The 25302-nt window shown below is 38.4% G+C and overlaps 1 protein-coding gene across 7 annotated transcripts in view; it reads right to left on the reverse strand.

The window, feature by feature from the left end:
- Positions 1-25302, reverse strand: part of AFF2 (AF4/FMR2 family member 2) — a 336350-nt gene that overhangs the window by 250378 nt on the left and 60670 nt on the right. For all 7 annotated transcript variants that reach the window (XM_048318426.1, XM_048318425.1, XM_048318424.1 and 4 more), the window contains exon 2: positions 392-512. In XM_048318426.1, coding sequence (XP_048174383.1) covers positions 392-512 — 121 coding nt within the window. The remainder of the gene's footprint in view (positions 1-391; positions 513-25302) is intronic.

The following is a 25302-nucleotide window of genomic DNA, read 5'->3' on the forward strand; positions in this document are numbered from 1 at the left end:
TTATGGACTCTTTATTTATAGAGAGGACATTGGTTTTAACAACTCAGATATATTTTCTTCTCAAAAATAAAATAACTTAGTGCTAGCTTTGTAGGTACAAACCCACTTGTAGAAATATCAGCTGCACATACTTCTACTGCAGGACTTTGCTGTGTGTTTAGAGAAAGAAATCTTAAGCTGGACTGTAACCAAAATTCCTCATTCTGCCAAAGCAACCTGGGCAGCACATTCAGTTTTGTCTGGTGCCATATGCTGATTTGGATAATCAGTGTATTCAAGAGTGTAAGCACCAAGGCAGATGCAATACTTCAATTTCTTAGAGGTGATGAGAAGCTTTATTTGTATTTGTATAAGACATTCTGAAAATGCAGAACATAACAATGTAATTTACCTTGTAGGGTTCCCCAAAGAGGTTAAAACCTGAAGCAAAGAGATCTTCATCTTGCTGGACTTCCTGGTTTCTCCTCTCCCATTCCTTCCTCTTAAGTGCACTCCGGTCTTGCTCATAGTGACTGAAGAAAGATAAAAATGACAACACATTATTTTCCCCATAATTTTGTTACACGTTTATTACTATCAGTAATGACAACAAAACATCAGAAATAATGCAACTCCCGAGGATAATTCTGAAAGAAACAGCCACTGAATAATTTTCCCAAATTTAAATACGGAACCATAAAACTACACAAAATTGGGCAGTAGGACATGCCCACTGGAAAGTGTTTCAATGAAACAATGCAAATATTGTTTACAAATTAACAGAGCATTATGCAGAAGAATAAAATACATTTTGACATCCTTGTACTAACAGTCTGTAAACACCTGTACACCTGCACACAAACACACAAACGTGTGCCCACAAAGCATGTGTCTGTGCAGGGAAAGCAAATGTGAAGGCAAGGAAGCACAGCAACATCTACAAATCCATTACACTAAACATCCATCCCAGTTCAGCCTTGTGTGATTTAGACCACCTAATTCTGTCCCACTTCTTGTTAAAATTTATGTACGGCTTCATTGTAGATGTCAAGGAGGGGTTAAGAAGTGTTTTTGTAGCAGCAGGCTGCTGGAAGAGATTTTAGGATGGTTGATTCCAGTATCAGATAACTCTACACACAAACACAGAAAAGGATCTAGCATCTCAGGGTAGCAATGGTGAGTGGCACTTATCTGTGTGTCAGCTTACTTTGTGCACCTGCCAGACCTAGATGACAGGCTGAGAGACCACACTCACTTCTCCCCTGAATAGCACTGAAGTACTTTGGTCTCTTGGCTCTGCAAACTACCTCCTGCTCCTCTGAGGGAAGAGATATAATTAAAACCCTGAAGGAGAGGGAAAAATAGTAAAGGAAAGAGGAAAGGAAAAGATGCATACTTCAACTTGCACTGACAACCTCTCATGTGACAAGCATTAAGGGACACTTCTGTGCTTTCAACCCGCATCTGATTTGTTACAAGGCTTTTGGCTCTGCTTTGTGTCAGTTAATTAGCTCCCGAATTCCAGATGACAATTTGAATAGCAGATTCGGTGCATGCCCTGATGTTATCTGCAGTAAGCACTATCTCCCTGATAGATCCTGGCCATACATGCACACATCCAACACACAGCCTGTATGTACAGATGCTTACATACAAACACACATATTACAGCTGTAACAAAGAACAGTTAATTCTCCTATCTCTGGCAAGAATGAATTAAATCTCCATAGAGCTCCACTGCACTTGGAAGATAACCAAATATCTACAACTTTTGCCTTTTTAGCTCAGCATGATGTTGTATTGAAAGCTTCACACCGAGAGATATAATGAGGAATGAACTGCACAGTGATGAGGCTTTAACAGTGTATAAAGTCACTGATTTCTGAGTGAAACCACAATTACTAATTTGAAGCACCAGCTAATTAAAACCACAGCTATGTATTTAGCCTCTTGTTATACCTACTGCAGTTTATAATTATGAGGACCTCTTTATCTACTCAATTAAAGTTCTTATGATTCAGGCAGGTTGTGTTTGAACCTGCAAGCCCTGTGGAGAGCACAGGAAAGCATATGTCTGTTGCCTGATGACTCCACGTAGCTTTACACTTATACATTTGTTTTTGTACAGGGAAATAAAGAAAAAAAAAAAGACATGCCACAATGAGATTTCTAAATAAAAAATATGAATTAATAATTGGTTTAAGCAATTCAAGATCACTCAGACTTGGATTGAATAAGGCTTGATTATGGCTTGTAAACTGAATGCAAAGCCACCTACATAGGCTGAGCTGAATGATTTCCATCTACATTTTCCTTCTACAAATCAGAAGGATGAAAATACACCATGTTTTGTTTTATTTAATTTACTTGTTTATAACACCTCCTGAGGTACTGACATCACTAACACCAAAAGCAAGCTCCAGAACACTGTTACAATCAATGCTGTATTTCTGCAGAAGGTATAGTACTGTTTCTGGGATTCCTGAGGGAGACAGGAGAGAAATTGTTGTAAGGACAGTCACTTTACTATTCTACACATGACCACATTGCTGACGTAACACTGTAAATCACAGGCAACCTGTTCACTAAAAGGTGAAGGGGGGAATGAGTATCCCTTCCTTTCATATACTAAATCAAGATTATAATCCACAAGTATGGGAGTAAGTGAATGCAAACTGTCTCCCAAACTGGTACCCAAAGATGAGGCCAAGGCTGATTCCACCTCTCCCCACAGCTTTGCTGGAGTCAGGGGTGGGGTTAACCCAGAAATAATCCAGCCCAGGAGCAGTAGGAACACACTGTATTTATCCCTCTCATGGGGGATCTTTCCAGAGATTTCTTTGGCAGTTTGACCCATAGACTGTTCAGCAAGATCGGGTCATGGTGAAGTTATAAGCCCAGTCTCACGGATCTAGTCTAAGCAAGATTTTATATCCTGCATAAGTAATCTTTGCTATGGGAGCAGTCCCATCCCAGGACTGCCAGCATTCACTTCAGAAAGAATTATTCATGAAACTTAGAGCTGCATTTTACAGCTTCCCAATGGCCTCCTTGGCCTGGGGTTTCAAGGTGAAATCCTGGACACATTCAAATCAAACTGAATCTGGCCACTGAACACAGAGATCAGAGAGTACAGCACACAACACATCTCACCCTTCATGTGAGGTTCCAGAATTTTGTTATCTAAAAGCCAGCTAAGGTCACAAGCATGCAAAGTATTTAGGAAACCAAGTGAGGCATTATACCATATCCTATCTGAGAAAAAGCAGCAAAGACCCTATGACTACTAAGATATGCTTTATGACACATTACAAAACCACAAATTCAAAAATTATGAAAACAGCATTGGCATAACTCAAAGTGGCATAATCACTTTAAAAGGCAGTAACTTAACACAGTGTTTGGAATGTTAACATTAAAAGTTTGAAAATACAGTATTTTCCAACACAACATAGTGAAGGTATTTCTCTTTTATTGTGTGTATGAAAGATTTCTATTTCAGGCACCCAAGAGGTGAGTGCAAAGGCACACCTCAAGCCCTAGACCCCAACTATGCTTACAGACTACAAAACTGTGAGAATCCATGTTACAACACAAGCAAAACCCTAAGTAAATTGCTACCTCTGCTTCAATCCAAATCTCACATATTCTCTTGTGAGAACACAAAAGAGAATAAATTAAAGCTGCATTCTGCATTTCAAATTTTCCACTGGCAGAGTCACATGGCAAAGCAAAGGAAGTATCTATGCAAAAGGAAGTGGTTGTTCATCCTGTCAGGTCCATTACTTGGCTTCTTTCTCTGCAAATGTACTTTTGCTATGAGAATGCTTGACATGGCACTGATTGTGGCTATGGGAAGTCAAATATTGTAAGATTGTACACAGATTAGGATAACAATTTATTCTAAGAGAGATGCTGTAATTCAAAGAGAGATGCTGATTAGATCTTGAGGCTGCAGTGCACTGAGAATCTAATGGGATGCTCTCCAGAAATTTTTAATGTGGCCACAATGCAATCTCTGCGGCTTATGTTTAATTTTCAGCTTAACTAATGTTCTGTGAAATACAGATATGTGATTAGTGGTGAAGGTGTCAGTGAAAACTATAGTCAGATACTGTGAGGAACACCAGAGTTCAGTCTCTCTCACTAGTATGAAAAATACTTCCTATGACTCCTCTAAAGCCAGGAGAGCAGGATATCACAATACAGACTTTTGTAAACATTTTTTAAAAAGAGATTTAGAAGAAAACAGCTGTAGGTCACAATATTCACTATATCCGAGAGGACAGTTCCCTAGACACAACTGTTACATGACAATGCGGTTTGGATACATGAGCTCGACTGTTTTGTTACCACTTATTAGATTAATAATTGAATTTGAATGGGCAAGTCTGTATATAGATCTGAGAAAATCAGGAATGGCGAGCAGTAAGAATAGTACAGGAGCACATGAGACCACCAACCTACAAATTACCAGTGTGCTGCATATGGCAGAAAGAATAGCAACTACAACTGTATTGTTGTTTTGGTATGTTAACATTGGGGGCAGGCTGCAAATGCATTTTCAGTAACAGCATTTGGTATTTAATGCTTTGCAATCAGAGCAACATACATCCATTTGTCATTCTTCTCAGCTACAGCACCCTAAGGGACAGTGGTGAGCTGATGCCCTGTGACAGGTCAGGTGCTCAGGCCACAGTGTGAGCCTGCAGGGTGTCAGTGCGGACGGCAGAGCTGCACCTTCACCCCCACTGCAGCCCACAACGGCTGCAGGGACAATCTGGCCCAATCCCTGGAGAACAGAGAAGAGGAGGAGGTGGCTGAGGCAGGAGGTTGTAGCAAGGCAAAAGATAACAGACATGCACGTAGGTTTTGGACTGGAAGCTAAAAATGCGGATCTGGTGATACGAGATGAAAGTCAGATGAGAGCTGGCTACAAAAAGGAAAACTAGAGGGAGAATAAAATTTGGGGCACTGGAAAGTACAGTGCAGTCATCTATGGTGAAAATGAGAGGATGCGGTGCAAAAGATCTGGAGGAAAAAGGAAAAACCTTTTAGGACAGACTGCAACAAAGTAAGAGGTTATAGGGAAGAGTTAAAGGGAAGCTGATGAAATGAGAGCACCAGCTAAAGGCTGAGCCCTAGCGTTTGGGGTTTATTTTCAAAGTTGTGCTAACTAAAGTCACCGAAGTCTCCCAAAGTGCAGAAGACTAGGAAAGAGCCTGAAAGACTGAAGAAGGAGCAGAAGAAAGAAGTCAGACCAGACAAGTTTCAAGGAGTAGTCTCTGTGATATTAAGAAAAAGTCGAAGAGAGAAAAATGATCAAACACCTCATGTTGCAGACAAATCATGAATGAGAACAGAATGAAGTTCTGTTGATTCAGTCAAAACAAGAGCCTGATAGGGAAAGAATCAATAAAAAAGCAGGAGCAGAGAGGCTTTATAGCAGTGACAGAATACATGCACGAGGATAAATGAATGACATTCAAAAAAGCCAGCATTTATCCACAAGTTAAGGAAGAAGTAGTTGCTGTTCTCAATAACATGTCTCAATTCACAAAAACACACACTACGATCAAATGAAACATTTCCCTGCACTAGTTCCACCCCCCCCTTAAAATATCAGATATGCCTAAATGATGAAAGACGTTCTCAAACTGAAATGTTTGTAATTTGTGGAAGCAAGAAATAAACACGAGCTTCTAAATTAAGACACAGTGGATATAAAATTATACAAATTTGAGAACTGAAAGTCCTTTCCCAAGGTTGTTGCTTCATAGTTTTCACTTTGCCCACAAGCACTCAGGAAGTTGGAGAAGTAAACTCAGAAATCGGGCTTCCTTGAAAACCAACTCATATGCCTGCCTGCACAAGGTATTAAACATCCCAAATCAAAATCCATTCATGAGTGTATTTAACTTACATGAGAAATCCAACTCAGGTCAACAAGGATATCCCCCATGTTTAAAACACATACTTGCTTTTCCACACCTGTGCAGTTCTCCTTTAAAAAGTAAGGCAAAAAGCATTTCACCTGGCAATCAAACTGGGTGAAAGACTACCTCTAACAAATACATTACAATGGGAGTTCACCTGTACATAACTCCAGTTTTATCTCACCGTAACTCCATTGATTTCATGTAAAAGCAGAGTACCACAGCACTGTACAAAAGAAGAAAAACTGCTTTCCTTCATCTATGCAGATTCTCCCAGTATAAACACTGGTATTTTAATGCATTTATTCCAAATGGGGGGGGGGGAAAAAAAAAGAAAAGAAAAAAGGAAAAAGCAGCCTCAGGTCTTAAATTTCATCACAGGTCATAAAATGTATTAAGTAAATGAGAGGAATTTCAAAATCTGATATTTAAGCAGAAATATGGCCAACTTAACATATCTTCCCTGCTGATCTGAAGTCTTTGTTTCACTAATGATAAACAATATAAGCACTACCACACTTAAAACAGCAAAATTCCTCTTCCTCTGTTTATCACCACTGAGCTTACATCTTTGTCCTGGTAATTTTCCCACTTGACAGGGAAAAATCAAGCCATGATAGAAGAGCTTTACAAGTTCTTAGTATCTTTCATATTTAACATTTACTTTAATGCTGTCTTCCTTTTCATAACATGAATAGTTACTGAGAGTATCTTGCACAGAGCATATCTATCAGTGCACTTCAAGATAAATGATTTATTTTAAAATATAGAATATTCTGACTTTGATGTTCAACAGTTCTGCAGAGAAACACTTGAGATGGTCAGTGGTTATCTATCCATGTAACCTAAATCTCTTCACAATTTGCATTAAAAACAATGCCATTCCTGTAGCCCATTTAATAGAGAATACAGAAGATGGAAGCCTCCAAAGAAAATAACGCCCAAGAGACCCCTGGATGAATTATGGAAATGTAAGCTAAGGGTTTGGCTAGTATTTGTCATATTCCTCATTCTTTTTAGTTATTCCCACACATACCAAGTACCTAGAAAATGTTATTTTTACATCAGTTTTCTCCTGTTTTTAGTATTGTGCAGCCCCAAACCTTTCCTGACCATGAATTTGGAAGGAACGATTGTGGGGGAATGGATGGCAGAGATAAGCTCCTGAATAGTAAGCATATAAAGAACGGATGAGGTTTCAAAGGGGAGCATTTATTGTTTCCTGTATCGTAGCACATTGTCTTTCAATATGATTAGTTATCAGTCTGAGTTATCAAAAACTGGGATGAAATAAAGCGCTTACGCAGTTATGCTTCATTGAAGTCAGCTAGGGGAGCATGAAAATCTCCATGAAGTTGGGTAATTGATGTGTAAATCAGAGCTCAATCACTCTGTAATAGAAATGGTCCCACTGAAAGTACGGTTGTTGAACTGTATTGCAGAGGGGTGGGGAAGAAAAGAGAAACAGAGTCAAGACTTATTTATTAAAAAATATAATAACTGGCAATTTACACAATTTTCTCTTCAAGGGAGAAGTGCTGTCAAAGACATTTAAATGCAAGATGCAGATCACTATATTTGGGTACCCTTATTTGGCAATAATTAACTGTTTCTGTCTTATTAAAATGCTTGGGGACACTGTTACGGATATTTAAAAAGCAAATTAAATGAACATGTTCATCCTTTGAAAGGCAACACGTGTAAATGACATCAGCAATTGTAATTTGCTTAACAATGTGTGTTCAAGGTATGTTTTGGAGTCCTATTACAGTCTTCTTGTCAGTTCAAATTTGTGGTATGAGAAACAAAAGCAAAACTGAAAGAAAAAGAAGGGGAAAAAAAAGAACCTAAAGAGAAAAATGGTTATAACCACATCTTCAGAAGGACATAAAAAAGACAAACAGTCATTAGAACATCAGTCACATAAAATAGCTTTCCAACATGTGGTATTTCCCAGAGTAAACATCGGATTCATAAAGAAAAGAGCTAGTTAAGATAACATTATGGGGTTATTTTTGTTGTATTTTTTTTTCTTTAAATAAATGAATGCACATTAAGGTGTTGATATCAACTTTCCAGAAACACCTGGAATCCACTATTCTAATTATGACTTGCAATAAACCACTGATAAACTCTAACAAACTTACATAAATGTGAAATTAAAGAGCATTTTTGGCATCAAATGAATTACATTCAGGACACTAGGGCTGGATTAGGAAGGTTTATTAAATGGGTAATGTGCTGTGACTGTAAGAGGACTGATTACTACAAAGGGGTAGCAAAGAAAATAGGAAACCTTAACTCTCCGTTTCATTGCCTGAGTTTAACAGAATATAACAGATTTCTAAATGTTTTTTGGATTGGGGGTTTTGTTATGATTTCATTGAAGGCAGTGAAGCCATTAAGCCTTTGCCAAAGCATGGACTATATTTCAGAGATATCTCCTAATAACTTCCTAGCTGCCATCATACTTCACATGCCCATCAGCACCAGCACTCTGTATTAATGTACTACAGATGAATACAGTTTTGTTTAGTTGCATGCTGTGCATTATTCTTCATACACATTAATAGCAAATGTGGCATAACACTGCTACAAAGAGTATATTTTACATATATTACTCCCAAGACATAACATTAATTTGAATCAATAAAAATCTTCTGACAGTGCTTGTTACAGTCTGTTTTTCCTTCACCTGAACACCTCAAATTGTGAAACATTTCTTGAAAATGTCCATTTATTTTTGTACATGTACCATTTTCAAAGATTAAAATGCATTTTAATATCTAGAAACTCAAAATCTTTAACTTAACACTTAATATGTACAGACTGCATTCTTACACCTGAGCTGAAAACCATTTTGGAACTCCAGTTTTGTCTTTATCTTTTCTTGTAAATATAATTTTTTTTAATTTTAATACTGCAACTCAAAACTTCCTGGGGACCTGTAGGATGCTTCCTTAAAAATGGAATCTACATGTTTGTATTTGCTTGAAACTTTGGCAATGATATGCAAGAGATGGCAGAATAGACAGAAATAAATCTAGTCTTTTAAAAGAGTCAGAAAACAATCACTGATTAACACAACCTTTGGGTACAGATGAATCAGCAGAATCAACTGCTTGGGTATTTTATCGCAGAAATGCTTCTGTGTGCTGCTACAGCTCTAATAAATGCATTCATTTACTACCAGGCACCTCTGCTCCCTTGAGTATTTTCACATGCTGTGCAGCTCTTTAACCACATGTTCTTAAACTTAACGTGTGCTGAAGAATACCACCACAGGAAAATTAAGAATTCAGTAGGATGACTATTTCATTCATCAATTTTAGACTGAGGGAGAAGTTCACGCAGGTCTTGGTGTGCAGTGCACACGTACAGGCTGATTGAGGCTGCAGTGCACAAAAAATAGTACTGTGAGCCTAATATAATTTAATTGCTTGTTATTTAGACATTGTCTGGCCAAAGAAATTATCTTTTACATAAATTATTCTTCTCTCAGTTGAAACCCTATATAATTGCCTCCATGTGTTTTAGTAGAACCAGAGGAAAGGACAGAGATGATCAAATAAATGCAAGGTGCTCTCAATTTAAATTCAAGTCCACCTCCATCCCCTTTTCAATGCTGTTGTGAAATATATTGCTCATCTTGGGCACTACCAAATTGCAGGAGATGCAGTGATCTTTCAGCTTCACAAGACCTAGTGCTCATCAGGATGGAAAGAACCTAGAACATTTCAAGCTCCGAATTTTCAACCTTCTTCCGCCAAACCTTAAAAAGCTTCACAGGAACAAGGTGCCTGTTATACATTGTTGCTGCCTGTTCTGAGCTTCCCCTCCCCCTCCAAGACACTTGCCTCTGCCATGCGCTCAGAACCCCTTTGTTCCAAGAGGGCAAAACCAAATGTAACTCAAACTCTTTAACAGCAGTGTCTGATTGGCCGGTCACCCCGGGTCCGCCCCCAGCCCGCCCCTTTCCCCTTCTCCCAATAAAAGAAGGACCCGAGAGGGGGCCTGCCCTCTTTGGCTTGTGCTCTTTCTGCAAACATCTTGTCATCTGTTTCTTTTTGAAAGCTTCTAACTGGAAATTAGGCAAGCTGAAAGCTATATATCACTCTCTTTGCTTCTGCTGGTGGTATTAGATTTGCAGCTACCATTTTGCCACTTTTAGAGCTACTGAAATGCTGGATTGCCTGTGCTACCTCTCTAGGCTGCCTGAGGCTTTCTAAGGCATTGAACTATGAGCCTAGCCGGTAAAAAGCTGTAAGTATACTTCCTCAATACGTAGCTTAAAAGAGAATAATAATATTTTGTGCTTATTTTTCCTAACGATATTCAGAGTCAGCAGGTCAATGGATTATCATCATCCTTGGCTTCTAGTGAGGGAGATAATCTATAACAAATACTGTTCATGCCTTCAGCAAACATATAATGTTTATTCCTCATTTATAAACACTGGATACAGTACGACAAAATAATTTAACCAAACCAGCACAAAGTTCATCAGCATTGCTGAGGTTTACATCCTCTCTAAGGGCATAGTTCAACTTCAACTGATGCTACTGGCAATTTTCCCAGTGAATTCAATAAGGGCTGGATGGGACCAAGCCATTTAATAATGACAAAAAAGCCAGGTCTCAAAACACAGCCAGCTCTAAGCCGCAGCCACTTCATGGTATAAACTAGATTTTCTGTTATATTCCTCATGCTAAACAGAGATTTTTTTATCCACTGTCAAGAGTTTAAAGACTCCTAAGTACAAATCACCACATGCCAGAGATACAGAACTCCCATGGTCATTGCGTACAATAGATATTGACGGCAGAGATTTCCTGGTTGACAAAGGTAAATAAATTAAATTTGAGAATTTCTTTAAAAAAAAAAAAATCAAGTGAGATACCAAATAAGTTTCCTAATCTACCCCACAAACCATTATCACCTTGAACTAAAGAGCAATTATATACACATATACATATTTGTTTTGTTTTAGTGATGTCACAGATTGTGCACATGAAACCTCAACTAAGTGACAGGGGAATAATCAAATTTGCCTCGATACCACAATAAGCACTGACACAGACACACACACACACCAAGCAGCAGATCACAGACCCTGTCACAGAGAAAAAGTAAACCAAATGTAACATGATCCCTGAAAAAAACAACACCCTTAAATTTAACTCGACAAGGGAATGCTGTGTAATTAGGGATATGGCATGTAGGTGTTACACAAGTTTGAAATACGCTCTGGGAGTTGCAAGCTAAAAATGAGCACTTAATATTGTAAAATACTTCTTTAGACAGAGTAAAATCATAACAAAAATGTTATTTAGACTGGCTAAAACTACAACCTCATGTCTGAAATTACTTGAATTTTTAAGGTGGGTGTGATGCAAATGATTATCCCAGTACTGCAGCTCCCCAGAGACAAGCAGAAACTGTATCTGTTTCCCCCATTATGTTTTCAATGTGTTTGAAACCTCACATCTATAACTGACTTCATGAATGACTGAAATATCACAACGAAGAAAACAAGGCCACTTAAGGCCAGACTCCCAGAAGGAGGTCAGACCAAAGCTCTGTTTAACCCATCCTGCCTCTGACAACAGGCACCAGGCCCCAGGCCCAGTAAAGCCCCTGGGAACAGGGCAAAGCACTCCCCAAAATACTGCCATGGCCCTGAGAAAATTTGGGCACATGAAGCTGTGTGTTAAGTACAGAGGACCTGGAATATTTATATTTAGCACTTCTAGAAGACTCTTCTCCAAAGAATGCTCTCAAACAGAATATGCTGTGGCAAGGAGTTGCACAACTCATCTGAAAATTACTGTCTTAACTTGAATGAGGTTTACTACTCACATCAGGTCCAAAAATGTCACTGCTTAAAAAAGATTCTGTTGTACTGAACACGTGAGAAGAGAATTCACAGGTGTTTTTGGGGGGCACCACAGGCAAAGAGAGAGGAAGCTCCTGTGCTCTTTAGTCTCTGGAGAATCCCATGTGCACATTCCCCAGCATTAACAATACCCTGCACTTTTAAGACCAGACACAGGGGTTACTGCATCCTAAATTACAGTTATTTGCACTCCAAAAACCTATTTCTGTCCCTTCTGCTATCAATCAGCAAATGAGTATCACTTATTTTTACAACATGAACACAATGGGATACTTAACAAAAGTGCATCCTTTTTTAATTCACTACCATCAACCATTTGTCTAATAGAAATATTATACTATGTAACATGCACAGATTAAAATGCAATGTAAGTTGAATCATATTCATTGGAGGCTGGCCAACTCCAGCGCATTTCACTATTTAATAATAAAATAGTCTAGTGTAAAAATATGTAAACTAGCTTCCATCCTGCTTTAATATTCACTTAACATGAGAAGAAAGGGAATGCAATTTTGTTTAAATATTAAACATTACATTTCTTCTTTTGATTATTAAAGTATTATTAAAGTTAAATGAAAATGTGTTTGCAACCTCCTTCCTCTGAAGTCTTACAGGTCACTGTTATCACTAATATTTTGTCCCTGAAGCTGGTTTCTTTGGGGATCTTAAAGCACTTTAGGAATCAGATCAAGCCATGCCCAATTACACCTCTGGGATGGAGCAACTATTGTCAAGCAAAACAACTGAGGGAATGAAAATTTAAGCCAGGTGATGACAGTCATTCAAGAAGAGATGGCTAAGGAAAGAAAACTGAGGAGTCCCAGCTCTCAGACATTAAACTTTACCCTAAGACCAGCTGTAACTTGCAACCATTCATCCACCTCTGAGCTCTGAGATGACAACTACCAAGTTGAAATTTAAGACTATCTAACACCACCACATAGCAAGGAGGAATTATCTTTATGTGCCTTTCCAGAACACTGGGTCATACACCGTGAGACAAGTTTTCTCCTGCTGAATGTCACTGGGAGAGGTCAGAAAGGATGTTCTTATTACATTTGCTGGAAGGATGGAGTATATCAAATGATTTAATTTTGTGTAGTGCCCCACTTACTTTGACAAACTGATACTGCACAGGGCATAATGTCATTAGGTGATTAAAGTACAAGAGCACTCAGCTTCCCACCTCCTTTCATAACAAGGGCCTGCGAGAGCTACTACAGCAGGCTCAGGATTGGGAAAAGTTGTGGTTGTGGAGGCAATACAGGACCACAGAACACCAAACTCCTCTCAGCACCAGAAATAAGCTTCATAGTCCTCCTGAGAGATCCCACGTTCCCCTCGGGCTCCTGCAGCACTTTCAGCCCTGGCAGGAGCCCAAACCCACATGAGACCTTCAAGCATCCTGTGCCCGGCCCTCTGACCCCAGCAGCAAAAGGACTCCAAGTTCAGCTGTATTGACAGCAAATGACATGATACAATCACAAGGATATGATGTACTTCAATTTTCAGCTGGTATTGCCTTTGAAAATAACAAATGTTGAGTTCTCCTCATTACGCCAAATGTATTAAAACCTCAGAACCCATGGTAGGAAATGTGTGTTTTGTCACACACACCCTTTAAATTTATGTTTTCTTTCATACAAATATCTAATAGGGTTTGAATAAAATAAAATCTGCACATTGCCATGTGGAAATTAATTTTAAAGAACTGTTTATCAATTTAATTTCACTGATAGTAACAGACAGATTTATGAGGCAATTAAGTAAATATTTGTTTTTTTTCACGTTTCAATTCATTATAGTAAACTAACAATTTTCCACTTGAAAGTCTTGCATTGCTACACCGAAAGCCTAAAAAAAAAAAGCGTTTTTCTGTCGGTCTAGGAAGGATTCTCTCATTTTCACAATGTGGATTATTCTCCTCACATTAACTTAACACACTGTATATGTAATTCAACCCCCCTCATTTCTATATTACCACAGAACCTGTCATTCTTTAAATGCCAGTTTCAAGCAACCAGACATAAATAAAGAATAATTACAGCTCTAAAGCCAGTGTAACATCTGCTCAAGAAAACAATCCTACAGAGTGGATTTTATAGCCATGTAACACCCACCAGTTGTTCAGACAATCCCAAGAGACAAAACCAAGGGCTCTGACAGATCCAGCCTGACCCTGAGCCATGATGCCAACATCAGACCATGAGCCCTGACAGAGCTGAGGAAAGGAGCAGAATGAACTGAGCCTAATGTGAAGTCAAACACCAGCTAGAAAGTTCACTCTTTCCTCTGAGGGGAATGTATAGCCTCATTTCACATCTACCTTTGCTTATTCTGATGATTTAAACATCTGAATTAATTATTTCAGCTTCAAGGAGGTCATCTGGCTGCAGCCGTGTGGATTTCTTCGCTATTGCTGGCCAGATATTAAACACATTAAGGAGCAGTCATAAGACAGAACTACAGCTTTATGTTCTTTTAACTGGTATTGTACCAAATTAATATCAGGAAGAATATACTCTATAAATATAAAAGCATCTGCTCATATGGCTCCTTGGATTCTTTTCTCCCATGCGTCAGTGCTTCACTACCTGAACAGAAATAGTCTTGGTCCCTCCATATCTCAGTTGCCCTTATGGAGAGCAAGGTGTATCAATTCTTACTGATCTCATGGGTTTCTGTCAGGTCAGCTCAACAAGGATAAACCCTCTTAAGGAAACTGTACCAACTACACTCCTCAATTCTGCACAGATTCTGGTTAAGTATTTCCCTGAATAAAACATAGCTTACTTTTTAAAAATCGTCCTGTTAATTCACTGGATTACAAAAAAATCACATCAGAGTATTAGTCTAAATAGGATTTTTTAGTCAGATCTGATCTATAAGATTTAATATTTTACAGGCCTCCATCTCATAATGCTGACAGAAATCATCAGCCAAAGGGAGAAACTGGGACTGTGTGTCACACCAAACGACAGAAATCAAACCTGGAAGCTGTCAGATAAATCCCCCATTTTTTTCCGTTGTTAATATTTACAAATTTGGCAACAAAGGCTCTCCTAACAGCTACTAGTTCAAAACAATATGCAAACACTAGTTAAGCAGTTAATTGCCATTAGCAACAAGCATTGAGAAACTGAGGCATGGAGAAATTAAAGGGCTGGTTCATGGCCACAGGATTCATCAGTGGCAGCAGCAGGATTGGAACCATTTCCCATTGCCCATGTCTTAGTCCTGGTACCTACAGCTCAATTAACCTCCCTTTTCAATGATAAGGAGTTGGTATTACAGCATCTCTATTTGCAATACCTACCAGAAAACATAACCCCCCTCTTCATGTTGCAAGGGTTTAAACATAAACTGAATGCTCCCATAAATACTCTATTTAGTGGTTTTCACTTTTTAGTTGCATTATCACCAACAGCAAAGTAACACTTCAATTTTAGCACTCAGGAAGCTAATAAATATCAAATTAATAAAATACTAACAAATGCAAAAGTACTCCGAGTGCCTAGAAGAGAGGCATTAATTCTGGATAAATGGTCCATACATTATTATTATTTGTCAAGTTTTTAAGCACTGCTTAGTACATCATCAATCTACCAGGTTAAAACAGATTAAATAAATATAAGCACAGTATCTGAGCATCGTTAAAAACACAGACAGCAAATTGGTAATGCTCTTTATCTTTTTCTCTTAAAAAAAAAAAAAAAAGGAAATTGAACAGTCAAAAATATTAAAAAGAAAAAAAATCAGTAAATCAGTGATCTGATTTACAAGGCATTTTCTGGAGACTAATGATGGGCTGGGATAGATGGCCCTCACTTCTACTTTAGGTTATCAATTCCTCCCACACAATCATTAATTCCCCAGGAAATGCCTTTTGCTTCAATAACTTTTGCTTAAATAGATCACCAGTGAGAGGAAAGAAGTCACGCCATTAGAAATGAACTACTGTAGAGCCTCTGAGCTGCACCTGCCATAATTTGCACATAAAGATTTTACAGGTGACCTGCAAAGGCCATTTTAATTGTATTTCCAACTCCTCCTTGTTACACTGAGCATGATAATAAAAGCAGTCCAAGAGCAGATTTGTGACACTCACTATAAGTTTGCTGAGAATGTCTGGAAATGTTAAGATGCTTTCATTGAGCTCTCATCCATTAAAAGGTGCAGGATACTGAGCCTAAATTAAGAGCTTCTTTCTAACAGTGGCTATTTCTGATAGATGAAACAGCATTAGGCCCCTTAACTGGAAGGGAGGGGAAAGATAGGAGAGAAAGAGAAAACAAGGTTTTAACCCCTACTTAAGTAACAAACCAGCTCCTAAAACCGCACATGACCAACTCCTTAATCTGTTTGCAAGAGATGTCTAATACCAGGATGCTGTGGAGAGGCCCTGCATCACTCAAGTTTCATTATCATTACAAAATATAGCAGAATGCCTTATTTACAAGTTTATTATCATAAATAATTAAAACAAAACTATCCTTATGGTACAAAATAAATGAACGAAGTACATTATAGGGTTCATTTGTTCTGTGTTTTATAGCTGTTTCCAGGCTCCCTACATCAGAAAATTCTTGAATTTGCAATCACTCTCCTGCTCATTAATCCAAATCAGGAAAATTTTACTGCAGCTGGCTCAAATGACTTGTTCTGTCAAAAGCAGGACCGTAAGTGCTCTTTACTAGTTGCATATGCAACATGCATTTTTTGTGATAAATCAGAGTATATGATATGCAAAATGTTAAAAGAAAATCAAAGCATAGGATTGATTGCTGAGAAAAAGAAAAGAGAGAAAAAGAAAAGAGAGAAAAAGAAATTCAACCTCTAAATTTGACTGTCTGATTTCTAATTACAAAAACATGCTAAGGTAGAGATGAAATTATTAAATCTCTGCAATACTCACGCTAACAGTTTGTTCTCATAAGCTTGAAAGTGTTGGGCACACTCGTGGTCTTTGAAGTTTTGCTTTGTTCCTTTGACTTATTTTATGCAGGTCAAAGATCACCATCATGGCACATATCTGTCACTGAAGGATAATAACACTACAACTCAGCTTGGAATCAGGCTAGGCTGGCATGTTAAACCAGCAACAGATACATCAATCTTGCTGCTCCTGAAGACTGCGAGTTCAGCACCGGGAGGGTTTAACTCCCAACTAATGACAGTTACTGGTTTCTGCATCTTGATGCACCAGGTTAGGTCTCTCTTCTTTTGACCAGTCTGTCCTCACGGACAAGAAAAACATGCCAGGAAAGCAAATTATCCCAGTAATCCAGCAAACTCTGACAGAATCATACTGGAGAGCAGCAGGATTGCAGGGAAGCATGCAGAGACCTATGGCAGCAAAAAAGAGCTTTCCAGGGAAGACTAAGAAAACAGAACAGTCATCAGCAGTTGGGTAATAATCATAATTTGTGAGAACTGGAAGTAGTATTATTATTTGTGCAGTAGCATACAACACGAAATACTGGAGCTTCCCTGCTGTCTGCCAAGTAACTGATCAGCACCAACCAACACGCAGGTCAGAATGTAAACCCTCACTCATCAACTGGAAGTAAGTTTTCTTATCTTTTACTTGACCATGATAGAGTAGAATAGTTTTTATTTTTACCTAAGAAACCAGCGTGCAATATGAATACTTAATGCATTTGCCTGCCATTCCTTTGCATACAGCAAGTCCAATTAAACAAATTGAGGGGGATTTGGCCCCTGATGAAATTCCAGTCTCTGTTTTACACCTATAAATAAATGAGATCAATGCACACCTGTAACAAAAAGGAGCCATAACCTTGCCCCAAAATCAAACTCACCTACCATGCCAAACAGAAGAATTTTATATATTAAAACAATGGCATTTCTTCGTGCCAAAAGTAAGGGAAGGAGAGGTAATGTTTATGTACAGTGTTCATACCTTCACTTGTCAACACAAGGCTTGGTATAAAACACCAAAGAGGGTGTCTTTGCTGAGGGTGTTTTTGGTTCATCTGAGCCAAATTTCTAAGCAGGTATATATGTGAAGATGTGTTTACACTGCACCAGTTCCTTGAGAGCCCTCACCTTACACTTCACACTTCCCACCACAAAGGCTACCAAAGGGGAAAATTTAGAAGAAACATAGCATGTAAAGATCATACATGCAAGTGCTTGAGAAACCCAGGAGGCAAACAGGGATCTTTTGTATTGGAACTGGTGCAGCATTTTAAAGCAAGGAGGAAAAAGCAGCTCAAAGATTAAGCAGTGAGTATAATGGGCTACAACTTTCTCATACAACATAGGAATTGAAACGGCAAAAATGGCAAAAATGTATTTGTTTCCAGTTCCATTGGGTCATCATCTCCAGGTGCCTAAAGGTAAGTACCATATTCCAGTGTGCAGTTTCTATTCTTTCTATCCCAAGCACAGCTGAACAGTCTTGTGGATCAGCTATCCCTCTTTGTGCATCAGAACCAAATCCCTCAAAAATGAAGTGGGAGCTCTTTGTTGACCTCAGCAAACACTAAATCAGGCCCTACTACAGTCAAAGGATGGCTTTATTTTGCAAAGAGACAGTACTTATCAAAATCACACCAAAATACAAACTGTTACACAGAAGAATAAATGATTTTTAATCAAACACACCCAGATATGTATTACCTTCTTTACACAGATATTTCCACTGAATCACTATTGAGAAGGGAGGTGAGGGGAATCTCTTCGCCCTCAAAATACCCATGTAGTACTGTTCCCTTGAGAAATTCTGCTCAGAGAAGTACTCTAGGGAGCCAACTATAGCTGTGTAATGAAAGAGAAATAGCTACTATACCTTCCTATTTACAATAAAAAATTTTGCACTTAAAATGCAGAACTAGTACGGGAGAAAAATATTAATACATGTAGGATTTTTTTTAATGGAAAACTCTGAACAGAGCCATCACCAGCTACACTGTAACCACAGCACATAATGGCTAAAAATTTTTACTGATGCTGCAGAAACGAAAAAAAAAAAAAGAATTAAAAATTGAGAAATAACACTGATATTATTAAAGCCAGTTTGATGCCAGTAATAGAGCTGACCTCAGAATCAAACTGGTACGTTAGGGCAGAAGATGAAATACCCTTCAGGAGTTTAAATTCCAATCCTAGCTCAGGAGTTTCTCTTAATATCAAAGTAGCTTCTTAGGAAAGCAAATGAAGTACATTACCTCTGGTAATGGTAACCATTTACTCCTTGAAAAGCCTTGAGAGAGCTCTCACGCAGGATAGCCTATGTTTTATTAAATCCTTTTGCATACTTTTATTTTCAGGTCATATAATCTGAAGGACAAAGTATTCACTTAAACTTTTTAAAGTATTCTGATTTTATCAAGGATTAGTTGTTCTGATTCTTCAATAATTCAAGCTTCATCCTAACTGTGTACCATGTTTAAATGTGAGCAGCATTAAATCAGAACACCGTCACTCCGTATTTCCATTGAATCCCAAATGCTCAGCACAAACAAACCACTGGCAAGACAATCAACATGGAGACCTCACTAAGATCTTCAATTATTCACATTTGTTGTTTATACTGATGAACATTATATGATAAAAGTATTATTAAAAATTATTTAATTGTATGGCATGAGGATATAGCCACATCTGCCTACAGGCAGTTATTTTTCTATTTAGAAAACGTGAATCAGAAAAAGAGAATTGGATATTTCCTCAACTCACTGGTTTATAGTTATATCAAATTATATATATTATATATACTATTATTTGGTACGACAGTTGCACCCTAAAGTTGTACAGAAAAGCCCTATTAATAAACCAGCTAAGCTATGCATAAAGATGCTTTATTTTACAAAAGCAGATAGGGTGTCTATTACATATATTTAAAGTTACAAATAATAGATATTATTTTAGAATAGCCCTTAAAAAATTTTAAACTGTGCAATTATTAAGATGCTTCTACTGGGAACCTCTCACAGTCATTTTAGTGCTAATTTTGGCATTAGACAAAGCATGGAAATTTTACCCCAGACATCAGAGGACATGAGACCTTATCCACACAGTTTGAAACTGGAGCATGATGGCAAACATGTATGACTGAGGCACCAAGAAGGAAAAGCAGCTACAGTTTAGCTGGAATTTCTGCTAATGACTGAGAAGACAGGGCTGCTTAGAAAAGTGATGCTTGACAGAGAGCCACGGATTCCCCTCCATTTGCCAAATGAAACATGCTGCTTTGTTTTCCTTCTTCGTCGTGATGTACCTCTCAATCTTCTCAATAGGACCGAACAATTCCTTACACCGAACTGCTCAATCAAACAAAAGTGGGCCTCCCCTGCTTAGCTGGTTTATTCCTTACCTCCTCTAACACTTGGAAAGGATTCAGACAAGAGCTACAAGAGCGATTAGAGCGCCTGGAAAAACTTGCCTTACAAGGAGAGACTACAGCTCAGCCTATTTGGTTCATAAAGGAGAAGGTTAAGAGGCAACCTGATCACAGACTATGAATACTTACACAGGAAAGAGATTGCAGAGAGCAGATGGGTATTTAATCTAGCAGAAAAGGGTGTAATGAGATCCAGTGCTTGGAAGCTGAAGCCAGTCAAATTCAAACTAGTTTATGCAGCATCAATTTTCAATGATAACAAAATAATAACAGTTTTAACAACTTAACTAAAAAGTGGGGGATTCACGGCCATGTACAGATTTTAAACAGGCATTGGAAATCTTTCTTAAAGGTACATTACAGCACAGAGGGTTTGGCACAGGCCCAGGTAGAAAGGATGAAATATGAAGCCTCAAGCCAAGCAGCCCCAAGGATGCACTCCTGGCCTGAGCTGCAGAGAAACTCAGACTTGTTTATAAATGGCCTCATCCAACTCCTCGACAACATCACAGAAACACAACAAAACCACCAGACCAGAAGTTTCCAGCATACATTGACAGTGACATTCACAAACTTGTGCACGGGAAGATGCTGAAGTTCTACGCCATGATACAGAAGGAGATTTGGAAAGGATCTTAGGTAAAAAAAAACCACACAAAACAGCCTAGCAGACACAAAAGATACAAAATGTTGCACTTGAATCTACCACTGTCATATTAATCTACAAGACAGCAGTTATTCATATAAGCATAATATAATCCACCAAAATATAGATTGGGCCATTCCACTGCCTTTTCCCAGGCAGCCCCTTCTGCAAAACCAGCAGGTGCCCATCTGCAACTGGGCCACAGCGCTGGTACATGAGGCCCTGTGGAAAAGCTTTGCACAGCACCACATCTTCCTCAGTTAGGACTGGAATGACTTGTTTCAGACGGCAATGCAATAGTTAAATTTTACTGAGTTGCTAGGAAAAATACCATCAAACCAGTTTATATCTTACCATATTTCCACTCCATTCAAACTGTATTATGCTGCATACCATTTCATCACTTCACAATGCCACAAACTACCTTTTAATGCAAAACAAAGCTTTTCAATGTAAAGCCCCATATTGTAATCCAGAAGAACTTTCCTTATCTATTTTGACAGCAAATCTTTAGTGGCAACCACATGTTATTGTGTTTTAGGGATTGAGACTTTTGTATGAACATGCTGTTTGTCTCCTTGAGACATATATAATCAGCATTTTGTGCCAAGAAACACTTAAGTCAACAGAGTCTTATACCATTCAGAAATGCTGTTGGAATTGAAAATGTATATTTTGGCTTATTTCCTTAAGTCTGCGATAGCAGGAATTTCTTGGGGGTTTTATATTATTTTATTTTAACTTCATTCTCTTCTCAAACTCTCAGAGATTGAGCAAGAAGTCAAAACACATGTTCTGAAAGAAAGCAGCTATGCCAGTAAAATAATTCATTCTGATACACCAGCGCTACCTAATACAGATCCCTCCTGGCACAGGGACATCTACCTTGGAAACTCTTTGGTCACCTCTGCCTCTGTCCATGGCTGAAGAGCTGTGCCTATACTCACTTGCAGGCAGCTGGGAAAGTGGAGAGGAATGCACTTTTTAGAAAAGTGAGTGGGTATGAATCTTATCCAGGAACAGAGCAAACACCAAAGCAAACAAGTGTCTATTGGTGTGTTTCAGCAGCTCCCAAATGTCAGTTTACAGCTCGAAGGAGTTGCAGGAGTAACGTGTTCAGTATTCAGAGAGCATCCAGCACATTTGCTGCAACAGATATTTTTAACTCCCGTTTGCTCCATATGTAGAATGTGCAAATACACAAAAGAATGTCTTAATTGGTCCTGCTTTATATAAATGAATAATGGGCTAAATGGGTTGAAGTGAATGTCATATTTATCTCTCCACTGAGGAAAGACATGATGATTCAGAAACAGCAAAGCTAAGAGGATTCAGAGCTGTACTCACATGTGGAATATATATCTCCTGTCAATAGATTATGTATTCCATTTCTACTACAGCCCCCTAAAGGCACAAATAGAAAAAGAGAAGCAAAATCTAAATGTTTCATTTCTGCTCAACATACATTCATGGATGTGGGAGGTTTTTATACTTGCTTTCAGGACTTAGGAATCAAATCTCTGGAGCTCTTTATTTTACTGAGTTTTTGTAAATACTAAACTCTCCAGTGTTAGTTTCATCATTTGAAATTACCATTGCCAAAAGACATTTTATATTCCTAGGAAGCAGGGGCACAAGTAACAAAAAAGAGACCTGAACTTGCCCTGGCTCACTTGTGCTATCCCACTCAAGCCAACAGCTCTAGTCTGCAGCACATTTCCAGTTAAGCAGAGACACTTCCTACCAGGCATTGGAAAGCATGTCAGGAAAAACAAAAACCCTTAAAGATTTGGGGTTTTTTTCCTGCTTACAAGCTTCCACACACAACTACTGATTAAAAATCTGTGTAAAGAACATATGCGTTTTATATCCTCCTCTTAAAAATACAAGCATCACCAAAGAGCTCCAAGAAAAATAAAAACCAGGGTGTGCAAGACTGGGCTGATATTTTGATTCTGGAAACTGGTATTTTCAAGTGCTGCTGCTCTGGTTGGAGTCAATAATTACACTGAGCAGAAAGCAAGTCTCTGCACTCAGCCCGCCAAGCAGGGAATCACTTTTAGGGCTGCTGGAAAAGTGGAACATCTCATTTCCATTAATCTGGCTCATAGCTTCAGATTCATAGATGGCATTAGCAGAGCACCACTTTCAGCCAGAGTGGAAGTTCAGCCTCGTGTTTAACTCTGCATTAACTTGAGCATGACAGAGTGAAAATGCAGGAAAGATGGCAAAAAAAAAAAAATCTGGTAATATATTTTCAGCAGAAGAAAAAGCTTTACAAAATGTATAGGTTCAGTTATTCCCACAGCACTGTTTTGTTAGTAGCATAGTTGTGCATACAGTGCCATGGCTGGAGGATCTGCCTTGCCCACGGCAAGTAAGGTAAAGCCTCAGGCACATGTAATTTAAAATTCATTTTTACTCTAGCAGACAGCTTCAGACCAGCACCTATGTTTATTTTATAAATACAGCACTCTCAATTTGCATTCCTGTAGTCCCTAGGAGCTAGCACCAAAACCATCTTATGTTTGAGATATGTTTCAGAAAATAATGCACAATTGTGTCTTTAAAATCCATCAGCACAGGTTGCAAAGGATCCCTCTGCAGTCCAAGCCTGCAGTAATTTCCTTCTGGACACTATGGAGCACCACCCATTAGGAAGTGACACTGCTGGCAGAATATTTGTCAGATTGTGCCCAAGGCAATAAAACACGTCCCTCACACTGTTTTATTTTAAACATTGTTTCTTAATTAAAGGAAAAAAAGGCTCCCCAAACTTCAGTAATTTTTGACTTGTCAGTTACTAAAGGTGAGTGAGGTGTGGTATCTGGGACTTCCACATAAAAATGGTGGGCAAATACCTTACTGTTGCACTTCCCTCCTCCTTCTCCATTTCCTTATCCCAGTACTCACAATATCCAATACTTAAAAACAGGTGACTGTCATAAATGACTGCTCTTGAAAAATTAAACTATCTGTTTCTTTTAGGAGTTAAATTCAGAGGGGGGGGTTGGTTATCAAGCTGACTTACTTACGTCTTACTCCTGCTAAAACAAGAGACCACAAGCTGCCCTCAGTCACCTGTGGGCACATACTGCAGTAACAAAGGAATACCAAGTATACCAGATAACAGAATTTTGCCCTGAATACTATTGTCCTGGTCAAGTGATTAGTTCATTTTATACATTACATCATTCAAATACAGCTGAAGGCCCTCAAATCCTACCAACTTCCTTATAAAGACAATTAGATGTTTTACCTCACTGTGACTTACAGGTGGGAACTTAAGTTACTTCTTACAGTAACTATAAGTAACTGAAAGAACCAAAGAAATAGTCAACTCTAATGAACTGCTTATTCAATTTAGTATAATATCAGTCATGAATAGTTTTGTTGACATTTCAGTATTCTTCTTTTTAAAATATAAATCTTGGACAAAAAGATACAGTAGTGTCACCTATTGATTGCTCTATAACAGGTTAGTAAGGAGAGTTAGTAAGCATAAAAGGTACCATTTTCCTAACACCATTTACAAATGACTCTCAATTTCTAAATGAGAAGAACTGCCTGACACACCACAGTTATATACACTATCCACCAGATCGCCCCAGTTGGGTTCTTAACCATAAATAGTCGGACGGCATGAACAAAGGTCAATGGGTGAATTTACTGCTGGATGACTCCATAAATTGCTCATTCAGAACACCTAAAGCCCAAACTATACCTGCAGGCATTTGAGACAGAGTATCACGGTCTCAGTAACAAGGGAAGACAAATGAAACCTGGTCTGCTTGAGTGTTTGACATAGATGATTCATTTTTTGAAAACATAGAATAAATACTATTGCAGGATGAAAATTTTCAGTTACTGCATCAGGGAATAATTAAAGATATTTTGTGAACTACTGCAAAACTATTTAGGACAATTAGTCACAGGTGAACACCTCAAAGAGCTCAAAAACTAATTTTGATTTTTGTTTGAACAGACGCTCTTAGAAACTATGAATCAGTTTTTCAGGGAGTAAGCTCATGCATCTAACATCTACTAGAAGCTGGCTTGCTGTATGAAGGAAAATAATATAAATGAAAAGGACAGGTATCAATTAAGTTATTGTGTCCCAAGGACTTGGGAGTGACAGTGCAGATTTGGGTAAGTCCCTAATGGGTTTATTCAGCCACAGCTCAGACACTGAACAGTTTCAACTGCACCTCATATGCTCATGTTCTTACCAAGATGCACAAGCCTGAGATATCTTCGACATCCAAAAAACCCTGGATACTAATCCAAGACCAGGAGTGCTCAGCATTCAACAATTACAAGGATTTAAAAGCATCTTTCTTTTTTTCTTTCTACAGCTATGTATTTGCTGGAGGTGAGGCAACAGTTTATCAGTTTTAATCCAATTTAATTCCCCTGCCTCCATGAAAGCTGAGACCAAATTCACAGGGTATTGGTCAAATTTCCTTACTTCTGAGGA

Source organism: Corvus hawaiiensis, chromosome 14 (genome assembly GCF_020740725.1).
Source record: "Corvus hawaiiensis isolate bCorHaw1 chromosome 14, bCorHaw1.pri.cur, whole genome shotgun sequence".
Classification (NCBI taxonomy): Eukaryota; Metazoa; Chordata; class Aves; order Passeriformes; family Corvidae; genus Corvus; species Corvus hawaiiensis.